The 12,193-nt window shown below is 40.5% G+C and overlaps 1 protein-coding gene across 1 annotated transcript in view; it reads right to left on the reverse strand.

The window, feature by feature from the left end:
* Positions 1–12,193, reverse strand: part of LOC146854246 (rho crystallin-like) — a 167,735-nt gene that overhangs the window by 53,293 nt on the left and 102,249 nt on the right. Inside the window, exons 3-6 of the mRNA XM_085652027.1 lie at positions 9,791–9,907; positions 4,910–4,987; positions 2,687–2,809; positions 613–722 (exon numbers count right to left, since the gene is read on the reverse strand). Of these exons, the coding sequence (XP_085508153.1) occupies positions 613–722; positions 2,687–2,809; positions 4,910–4,987; positions 9,791–9,907 (428 nt within the window). The remainder of the gene's footprint in view (positions 1–612; positions 723–2,686; positions 2,810–4,909; positions 4,988–9,790; positions 9,908–12,193) is intronic.

Genomic DNA, 12,193 nt, shown 5'->3' on the forward strand with positions numbered 1-12,193 from the left:
GATCCCTCCCAAACCCCCCACCCCCTAAAAACTAATCTCAACTTCCCCATCCCCTAAAAACAAACACAATCACCCACTCCCCCTTAAAAACTATCACAATCCCCTTTAAACTCACCCCAACCCCTCCTACCCCTGAACACTAACCCCAAACCCTCCAACCCCTGAATACTAAACCCAAACCCCCCACCCCTTACAAACTAACCACACCCCCTTAAAAACTAACCCCATCCCCTCCAGCCCCTGACAACGTACCCCAAACCCTCCCACTCCCTGAAAACTAAACCCAAACCCCACACCCCCTAAAAACTAACCACAAACCCCTCTTACCTGTTCCTGTGCGACGCTCCTCCGAACTCCGCCCTGTGCGACGCTCCTCCGAACACTAGACCGAATCAGCCTTAACCACGCACATGCCTGGTTATGGCTGAGTCGTTGTTCGGGCAACTCAGTGTTAAGGAGTCGTGGCAAAGGTTGTTTCCCAGTGAAAGATATGATTTGAAGGACGGTAGGTACACAAAGGGATCTACCTTGTCAGGTTCATATTCATGGTTTTGGGCTTGTGGGATATGGAACAAATTGATTTAATTATCTCTCCACAAGCACCTTTCTTACCAATTTTCATCCCTGTGCGATCCTAGAACACTGTAGCCAACCACCACAATATTCTTGGACTTGCAGAACTCCACGAGTTTCTTCTGATTCAGATACGGGTGACATTCCACCTACAAGGTTGAAGTATTACATGGATAAGATCAAACGCCAACATTAGCAGCCGCTCCAATGCAGGGGTGGGGTCAGAAAGAGTTAGAGCGGGTGACTAAGGCACGCAATGAGACAGGGAAAATGATTAAACCAACCAGCATATGTATGGTGAAACAAAATACAAGAAATAATTAGTAAGCTAGAGATGTGGATCAAATTTCTATGAATCTGAGTTGAAAGTTGTATAGGACCTAGTTCAGTCTTCATCATTCTTAAAGTACGCAGAGCAGTAATGAATAGTTTGCACGGATTCCAGTAGTAAAGTATATAAACGGAAAAGACCCTTTAACTGTAAACATATAGTTACAGTACTTATACAGTATAAGCACCCACTAAAGAATATGATCACAGTTCTGTTACAAAATTGCTGTGTTGTTCTAGAACAGACTACAAGCAAATCAATCGCATTTGGGCATGTTTTTCATCTTCTTTCTTTTTAGATGAATTCTTATGCTTAGTAGATTACATTGTTCATCCAAAACATGTTTCGCCCTTTGTGATAGTACCTTAAGGCCTTCTTCAAGGCTGAAAGGTATTATGCAACCATGTCTATATATTTTTTTTTTACAATTGATACTGATATATACACAGAGTATGTGAGTGATCGGGCCACCAAGAACACACAATACATGCTGTGAGCATTGCAACATGAACATTTAGAGATATGAAGGTAAGCAACATGAGAATGATTATACTATCTCTCCCACTCAACTCCTTCCTATATTGCTTCCGTTTCTCACTTTTAAAATTGATCACACTATACAGTTCAACATAAATGGGCACTGCGCACGCCAGTCACTTTAGTGACACTCACTTTTCATAAACAATAGAATAGTCTGAGTGATATATCACTGCGGTATGCAGTGCTCATAGCTTGTATGTTCTACAATGCTACAAAGAGAGGCACATTTAAGAGCAGGCATCAAGAAAGAATTTTTTAATATGTAAATATTGCCCAAACATAGGGACCACTGAAAGCACATTGGTTAGCTTGTGTGCATTCACCTGTAATAATACTAATATTAGTACATTACATCACTGATGTCCAAGCGCTGTATTTAGCAGGTGTTCCTAACTGTAACTTTTGTGGCCCTCAAGAAGACAAGCATGTGATGAGGGGTTGTTTGATGAGATTAGCAAATGTCGTTTAAAAGAGTGACTTGAGAGTGTGAACTAGGGGCTGCTTAATACTGAATAGGGTATGGGGATGAATGTTAGGCGAGAATGTGGATGAGTGAAAAGAACAAGTGATGTTGATGAAAGTGATGTGGGCGAGTGAGAAGGTAATGACAATCTCACTTCAGGTTGAAACAGCTATGGAGAACATTAAAGAATGTATCAGGTATCTAACGTCCCCAGATTCATACTCCTCCAACTTATGTGTGAGAAATTTATGGTGAAAATATTCAACTTCATTGCCTTAATATTGAAGATATCCTAGCTTTATCCAAACTACCTAATAATTCACATGTCTAGATCAAGCTGCTTTTTTAACGTTGTGCAGTTGGGCAACCACACTGGAAAGCCTACACACTATACATGCTAGCAGTGATGTGTACCGCAGCTATTACAGTACATTTGGTACCAACCACTAAATGGAAAGACAGTATTATGGGTTGAATTTGGCAAAGTAGCAATCAAATTGTTTTCCACATTGGCAGCTCAGAAAAACAGGCCCGATTTCTGTGTGAAAAGATAGATCATCAGGGATCGCTGACTTGAACAGGATTAGATCTTACGTGTCCTCATTCTCTCGCACTGGTGGCATTCTGTCTGGGGCAGTCTACCTACTGCCCATCAACAGTATTTGTTACAGAGTATGAGTTTGTTCTTAGTCTTCCTGAACATATTAACATTGATACTCCAGATCCATTCATAAAAAGACAGTAGATATCTAGAATTTAAACATATTAAGTCCACTTACTTGGTTACAGACCGGTGCATACTTGAGTCCTGGTTTGCTTAAAAGCCGCTCCAGTTGCCGGCGATTAAAGTTTGACACCCCAATGGATCTTACCAATCCAGCATCCTTGCATGCCTCTAGGACCTGCATGGGAGTAGTAGAAATTCAATTTAGATACAAATCTACTGGCCAATATGAAAATGGATTCTACTTCTTGTATAGATGGGAGCTGCAGCACTTCTTTCCATGGTGAACAGTGAATGAGTCCCTGAGACTTGACTGAAAAGTACCTTACCATACAGGTTCTATGACCATAGTTTCTGCTTGTGATATTATAGCCCTGAATGTCATGATGCCCCCTGGCCATCTGACCTCCAGAGTCACAGATGTATCTTACCAACCGAGCCTGGAGATTGAGTTAGAAAAACTTTATAGTAGACCCACTGGTTGCTGCTTCTGCATTCTCATCATACCTGTGAGGCACTCTCTACAGCGAAGCTGATGTGAGGAGTTTGAGACGCAGGGAAATAGAACCGTTCTGAACAGTGTACTCGAGAAAAATCAGAACAGCAGAATATTGAGGGGAAAATAACAAAATAGACCAGATTTATTCATAAAATATTGGTGCCTGTTTTTTATAAGTTATAGGAGCAAGCTGTTTCAAACTGAGACTTCGAATTACTCAAAATTGAACAATAACGCAAAAGGAGGGAATATATATTACTGGAGTTGAACCCAAAAGAGAGCTGTGGCTTGAGCAATTTCAGTAGCCCAATAAAAGTGCAATGAACTTTAAAATGTTACTCCCAATGTACTTGTGTTGACAGCAGCTTTGTGTAACAGTATTGGCATTGTAATGAATAGTGTTGACCATATATAGGGATAGCTTTATAAAATTTCCTGGTTTGACAAATTTAATAAGCACTATGTTTAAGTCAACAAAGTAACTAATGGAATAGTCGCAAATGTTATAGCAACACACCTGTGGATTTAAGCACCATTTGGATATAGCAGTAGGTCAACTGAACTTTGGATTAAAGCTAAAAGACTTTAGGCCTGATTACGGGTACAGGTGCTATTTATCGCAACTGATAAATGATGATACCACGGAGCAAGGGTGCAATAAATATCACATATTACAAGTTATTGGGTGATAACATACAGATGTTTGTGTTTACCGGCCCAAAAGCCACATAATACGGTTAATCCCGTAGGCTTTTTCAATCTTAAATTTTGTCAGGTCTGACCTGCACGAATCTAACGAAGATGGAGTTATTTAAAGCATCCAATAATTATCAGATGCAATGAATGAATCCAAACTCATAATTCCGACCTGTGCGTAATCCGGGGTTAACAAACAGTTTGGAATTAACAGAGCCACTCATAATCAGGTCCTAACACTCTGTCTCATGTTAAATCTACAGTGCTAATGGATAATGTAGAAAGGTAGAGTCTACATCTGCCATAAATTTACCAATTTGGATAGCAATGGGCATAGGGCTAAGATATTTCTGTCTACCAGTGAACAGGAAGTGAGTAAAGTGAATATAACCATCCCACTTTCACTTAAAATACACCTGAACTGAAGCTACATAGTAATCCCAAGAAAGAGCAGTATTAGCTCTAACTGACTGCACAGGCGTTTTGTATTTTTAATATGTATGCAATAGCACTCAAACTTCTAATGATCTTACTGCTACGAAACCACAAACCAAAGTGAAAAACAATTTAGAAAAGGAAGTGATTAGGAAGTCCAATATTCTTACTGAAACTTCCCTTAATCACATATTAATCCAGATAATTCAAACATATAAATTCTTCTTATAGATCCTATATAACGCAGCCGCCATGATATGATATTCCAAAACAGATTTTCTTTATTCTTCACAACAACAAACTGAAACCCAGCCAATGCGTTTCGTCCTGACAAGGGACATCATCAAGACTGTAAACAAACAATGCATACATTTATGAACATATATAAAATACATATTAATTAACCAAACTGAGGCTACGTAGCCATGCATAACTGGAATCCATAAACAAATAAGAGAAATCCCAGAACCATTTTCCTTATGATTGGATGTTAAAGCTATTTGCCAGCATGCCCAATACTGTCAGTGATTTTTTTTTAAAGTGTACTCTAATTAAACATTTCAGTTGTTTGAAATTAAAGCACCAAAGAACATATTTCATTAAAAAAAGTATTTTGTAGTACACAATTTTTAAATGTTTATATTTTACCTCCCACGTAGAGCAAAAGTCAACGTTATTATGAACAAATTTGTCGTCGCTTTCTCTGGTTATTTCAGGTCCTGAAGGCTGAGAAAATGATTAGAAACATAGTTTTAAAAAAAGTAACATGGACATTTTGTACTTTCGAAAACATAATCGAACACTCTCCTCTAAAGGTGGAACACATTGTGATAAACTCATTAGTTCAGTAATTTGGCAGCACTGCCAGGGGCAGTGGGTGGTGCAGGTTGCGGTGGCCTCCTAAGCATACTTTGGGCCCTGGCACTCATAGTTTTACAAATTAAGGACTAGCTGCGCTCACCCCAGTAAAGCAGCAAATTGATGCAATCTAATTTACATAGCCATGCCACATAAGTATTTCAATTATTCATTCCTAAGCTTACTTTTATGAATATCTGCCTTAGGATCTGCCATCAAGCTGACTGAAAGTATAGGATCCCCTGATTTCTTGAGGAAGTGCTAAATCCAGAGGTAAATGCATCTCAGGAGTAGGTGTGAGACATGCCACACTGAGGGCATAATGGAACTAGTAAAAACGCCAGGGGCCCGATTCACAGAACTAACTTAAGACAAAATCCTAAACTTACGTCCATTTTCGTATTCACAGAAGGCACTTACTCATTTTGGTATTCACAGAAGACACTTACTCACTTCGGTATTCACAGAAGTTAGGAGTCCTAACTTTAGGACTCCTAAATGCCTTCTGTGAATACCGAAAGTCTTAAAATTAGGATTTTTCTCAGTTTAGGAGTCCTAAAGTTAGGACTCCTAACTTTACTACTACTAAACTCAGAAAAATCCTATTTATAAGGCTTTCGGTATTCACAGAAGGCATTTAGGAGTCCTAAAGTTAGGAGTCCCAAGTTTACTACTACTAAATTAAGAAAAATCCTAATTTTAAGACTTTCGGTATTCAGAGAAGGCATTTAGGAGTCCTAAAGTTAGGAGTCCTAACTATACTACTACTAAACTGAGAAAAATCCTAATTTTAAGGCTTTCGGTATTCACAGAAGGCATTTAGGAGTCCTAAAGTTAGGAGTCCTAACTTTACTACTACTAAATTGAGAAAAATCCTAATTTTAAGACTTTAGGTTTTCACAGAAGGCATTTAGGAGTCCTAAAGTTAGGAGTCCTAACTATACTACTACTAAACTGAGAAAAATCCTAATTTTAAGACTTTCGGTATTCACAGAAGGCATTTAGGAGTCCTAAACTTAGGACTCCTAACTTCTGTGAATACCAAAATGAGTAAGTGCCTTCTGTGAATACCAAAATGAGTAAGTGCCTTCTGTGAATACCAAAATGGTAGTAAGTTTAGGATTTTGTCTTAAGTTAGTTCTGTGAATCGGGCCCCAGGTCTTCAGCTTCTTGTGGAATTCAATAACTAAGGAGGAGACTCTACTTTGTAGCGGCAGGTTGTTCCACGCTTTATGAGCAATGTAGGAGAAGGTTCGACCACCAGATCTGTTTTTACGTATGCCTGGTGCATGTGCAAGTAGGAGGCCAGACAAACAGAGGTGTCTGTAAGGTTCGTGACAGCAGATGCAATTGCTGAGGATTGTTGAAGAACAATAACAGTGGGCACACTGTACATATCATGAAGTGCCCATGAACTATAACGATGGCCACAACAGCATAATTACAAGGACTCATGCCCAAAACTATGGACTAGGAGATATTATTGGTTATTAGCAATTGGATGATGTGGATGTGTATATCTGGATATAATATCAATGTTTTAGATGTTTATCAAAGATGGTATGCTTTGGAAAAATATATAAATAAAAAGAAGAAATTACAGGCTTTTGTCTGTGGGACACTGTTTAATACACATGGAGCAACGTATCTTTGGTTATATGAGACGTGTGAGTGGACGGACTGTGGGATGAATGTATTTGAGTTTTAAATGAGGGAGGGTTGGGGGTATATAATTCAATTAAGGATAAATGATCTGCTTTATGTGATGTATATTATATGATATCAATATGATTACAAGTATTATTAGCTCATGAATTTTATTATAGAGTTATTGATATATTGAAGAATATTTTTGACTGCTGACATTTTGATTTATACAAGTGGGAGGTGGGTGTTTCTTTTGTTTACTTGTTTATTCCCCTGTTCCGCTCCTCCATCATGTAGTTGGGGAACGCTTTCTGTTTTATCCTGATTTTCTGTAAGACCTTAGCTGGGAATCGTAGCAGGGATATCAGTCAGTAGTTGCTGAGCTTTGACGGGTCAACAGAGGGTTTCTACATCAAAGGGAGGACCGTTGGGAGTACCGTTGGGTGTTTTCTGGTGTCACCTGGTAAGGTCGCATAAGAGGTGGAGGCATTTAGAATGGGTAAAAGCATGGCGCTGATGATTAGCAGTCGTCTTAAGTAGGTGTAGTTGGAGCAGGTGTCCGATGGTGCCCCTGAGTGGTAAACTTCATGGTGGTGGTGGTTTCTTCTGGGGTGATGATGGACCATGTTGTTAGCTTTGTTTTTTGGATAAGATCCAGAGGTGTTTGGCGAGGATAGAAGTTGTTGTAAATGGTGGTAATTTTGTTGCTGAAGAATTGAGAAACATTGTTGCAGAGGTCCTGTGAGGGGGTGATCGAGTTGGAGGTGGCCACTGGTGAAGTGAAACCTTTCACAAGGGTGAAGATTTCTCTGCTCTAATGGTGCTGGCGCAGGTGCGGTCCACCAGAATAGTGCGTTTGGTTAATCAGATCACTTAGTGATAGCGTGTTTGGGCAGATTTGAATGTGCTCCTGTCTGCATTGTCCTGATTCATTCTCTTTTTGAGCTACAGTTGTTTACAATGGCATTTCATCAGTCTAATTTCCTGTGTATACCAGCTAGCCTGGGGTCTGGATCTTATTGTAATGCTGTGTTTGATGGGGGTCAGGGAGTCGGAGCAGAAGGTGATCCAATAGCTGAAAATCTTGATGGCTTTGGGGAGCTGTTGCTGTGTTCGTGTTTATAGTTGTTGAGAGCAGTGTTCAGGTCTATGTCAGTGATGCTGTTCCAATTTTGTCAAGCTGGTCTGGGGGTGGTGCGTTTGATTGGGAAGGGGATGTCGATCTTAACAAGAGCATAGTCTGTTCAGGTGACTGGTGTGGGATCATCAACTCAGATGTTCTCACCACCACAGCATTAATATGGTGAAGGAGATTACACCATTGAACTATCTTATGTATTTAGCACTTTCTCTAGAAATTGGAGGATTTTCCATTGCCTCTGAAACCTGAACCAAGTCTTTGGGCCTTATTTAGGGTTTGGCAGATGGGGACCTCTCTCACAATATGTTCAATGTTCTGCCTGCCATACTTAGAGTTCCATGGACTATAATGAACGTTTAATACAGTGAGAGGGACATTTGCCATGTTACTGATGGACTACAGTGTCCGCCAACCTAATAAGCCTCTTGGGGCCTATTTTAGATTTTAGCAGATAGGATACTCTGTCACAAACGTGACAGATATCCTTTTTGCTCTCTATTAAAAATGGCATGTGATATAATGGCAGTCGCGACCAGCATGGCTCGCGGGTGGTGGGGTGGGGGAACGGGTGTCACGCGGGGGATGGTGGGGGCGGCTGCCGCAAGGAGGAAAATAGGAAAAAATTAAAAAGTTACAGCGAGGCCGGGTCCCTCGTCTTCTCTGCTCCTGCTCTCCTGCCTCTGATAGGAACAGGCTTCCTTCCCTAAGCCAATCACCAGGCAGCATTGTGATTGGTCTGAGCGCCGTCAGACACTACTCAGCCAGGGGCTGGAGGGGTGGGTACGTTCTCCATGCAGGCTCTAATGCAGCCTGCATGGAGAACAAGGAAGTGCCCAGGAGTGGTTTGGGTGGCCCGGGAAGGGCCGACCAAACAGTCACATCGCACTCAGAAGTGGGCAAACAACTCCTCCCCTGCCCTGCTCGGGAAGCATGGCAGCTCCGTCCACCCACCCGCCGCAAAGCAGCAGGACTCGAAACATAAAATTACTCTAAGTTATTGTCATTTTATGTTTCTCACTGCTTAAAAGCAGTGGGGCAACACTCCTCTGCCATATCGGAGGAGCCGCCCCTTCATAATGGAATTTCAAGTATCATTGGCTGTAATGCACTTGTAGCATCTGCAACATTTGTGATAGAGCATCCCATTCACCTTAAATTTCTGAATTCTCACCCCTCATCTTTGTACCTAGATGACACGGAGGTGCCACTGCTTCCACAGCAAAGCCGGCACCACCTGCACAGTGGTAGTTGCCAAATCTAGGGCCGCTCTCATTTGTGATACGAAGCAGACTTCAGTAGCACTGTTACCAAGCCAAGAAATCAAAACAAGCACAAATAGTTGTAAAAATACCAATGTTTGCAATGGGACCAAGGACTGAGTTTATATGCTATTAAACAAGAACAATGCTTGGATTTTGGCAGATGGCTATGCTTCTCTCCTGAAGCAACATGGCCAACCATAAGCCACCTATGGGAAGAAGCAAGAGGGGGCATATAGGCATCACTCCTCCAAAAGACCCAGTCATGCACACAATACCCAGGCTCTGCACATCTTTCCTACACACACTGCAAATGTAGTGTTCACAGTGCACATTACCCTACATTATCCCCCCCAAATATCACGAGAAACATCAAGCACATCTACATATCTACCTTACTGAAGGTTCAACGAGGATCCAAACACCGATGTTGCAACTTCAACGTCTTGCCTACATGTGGGGTAGAAGCTGCTTAACTTCCTTTTTTCCACCACCAATGAGGACCCAGTAAATTCCTTGGTGGGTTATGTCAACTAATCTTCCTGCCATCCTTTGGATACATGCAATCAGTAAAACTCACAAGCATATATCTTCTTGCTAAGATATTTCTCCCAGAATATCTACCTTCATGGAAAAGGGGAAGTGCATGATGAAAAGGTCCAGGTAGTCCAACTGAAGGTCACTCATGGATTTTTCTAGGGCTTTCCGAACCATATCAGGTGAGAAGAACCTGCACCAAAGCTGCAAAAAAACCAGAAGAAAGGTAAGTCTGCGTCATTCACAATGTAGTTCTTCTCCCGCTTGTAACATATTTCACTTTTTAGCTTCAAGCCATTACAGTTGGTAACAGTTCATATGGGCCAAAAAGTCCAATACATATAAACCTAGTGAAACAAAAGACATAAATATATATATATATATTCACTGAAAAAACCATAGGTTTCACACACGTTATAGTTAGGAATTAGCATTTAAAAAACCTTGCAAATTCACTTAAAAAACCATAGGTTTCACACATGTTATAGTTAGCTGGACATTTTACTCGTAAAAAACCATTGAAATTCCCCCGTTATAGTTAGTGCAGGCAACTATAACTCACGCGACCGCAATCCTCTGCTGATGCTAATACTGTATTTAGACACTTGTTTACCCATGTCTTCTTCCATACATTTTTAGCTATACATATATTACAAATATTTTTTTTTCAGAAAGACACATATGTAATCAGTGATGTAATATCTTACGTCATCAGCAGAGGATTGCCGTCGCGTGAGTTATAGTTGCCTTCGCGCACCGAGAGCCCACGTGGCGCATTTCGTACCGTGCACGCCTCGCCATTTTTTACAAAATATCAATTGTTTTTTTCTCTCTTGGGGGTCCTTAGATTTATATATTAAATGTGATTGTTAATTCTTTTTTATTTTTTTATTTTTTTTTACCGTAAGCTTACAGTACGCGCACCCCGCAATGTTTTTTAAAAAAAATTAAATTCATTTTTCATACTTTTTGGTCCTTCGTGAACCCCCTGACGAACGCTAGGGGGTCTGCAACTCTCTTCATGGCCCCCTTTTCGTGTTATGAACCTTTTTTTCTCAGTGCGAGAGACAGAAAATGGCGGCCGCTACTTCCTGGTTTCGACCGATTCGAATGTTTACTTTGATCTAACAACCAATCAGAAACGCGCTCGCGCACGGCACCGTACGCGTACGGTAAGCTTACGGTAAGCGCACGGAGCGCGCTTACAGATATATATATTGATTTAAATGCTATTTTCTCAGGAACTACTGAACAGATTTACACCAGACCTACAAAAGGCACTTCCTTGAACTTATGGCTACCTCTCTGCCAAATTACAAGTAATTCTGTTCAGCCGTTCGGGCTGTAGCTGTGTCTAAAGGTCCTATGGAAAAATGCATGGGGAAAACGCGTTTTGGGACCCCCCTTTTTCTCAGCCCCCGCTTGACGAATCACCCCGAGACTTTCAGGGTAGGAGCGGAGCGTAGCGCCCCATTAGTTTTGAAAATTTCGCGAGGATTCGTCAACCGGTGCCAAAGTTATTCCAAATAGAATGTTGCGGATTTCCTATGGAAACAGGGTCCTAACTATAACTATCTACTGGCGACCGCCAGTAGATAATATATATATATATATATATATATATATATATATATATATATATATATATATATATATATATATATATATATATATATACATATATATATATATATACATATATATATATATATATATATACTTTCACTTAACAAACCATACGTTTCACACATGTTATAGTTAGGTGGATATTTCACTCGTAAAAAACCAATGAAATTCCCCCGTTATAGTTGGTTCAGATAACTATAACTTGCGCGCCCGCAATCCTCTGCTCATGACGTCACATATTACATCACTCATGACATGGTCAGTGGCATCACTCTTGACATCACTGATGACATCATCCTTGTGATAGAGTGGCGGTCGCGCGAGTTATAGTTATCTGAACTAACTATAACGGGGGAATTTCATTGGTTTTTTACGAGTGAAATATCCACCTAACTATAACATGTGTGAAACCTATGGTTTTTTAAGTGAATTTGCAAGGTTGTTTAAATGCTAATTCCTAACTATAACGTGTGTGAAACCTATGGTTTTTTCAGTGAATTTGTACGGTTTTTTAAATGCTAAGTTATGTATGTATTATTATTTTTTTTTTATATTTATTTTACGATAAACTAAGTATTAATTTTTTTTTTTGTTATGTTTTTTTACCGTGCGCGCACCCCCGCGTTTTTAGAAAAAACATTTTTTTTGGTTTTTTTCTGCCTTGGGGGTCCTTCAGGGACCCCCTGACAAAGGCTAGGGGGTCAGGAACTCTCTACCCTGCCCCCTTTTCACGTTCGCCACCTTCCTTTTCCACTCTCGCACTGAAAACAAACAAAATGGCGGCCGACACTTCCTGATTTCGACCGATTCGAACGTTGACTGACATGTAACCACCAATCAGGATTACGCTCACGCACGTTAGGG

Source organism: Triturus cristatus, chromosome 4_1, assembly GCF_964204655.1.
Source record: "Triturus cristatus chromosome 4_1, aTriCri1.1, whole genome shotgun sequence".
In the NCBI taxonomy this organism is placed as follows: domain Eukaryota; kingdom Metazoa; phylum Chordata; class Amphibia; order Caudata; family Salamandridae; genus Triturus; species Triturus cristatus.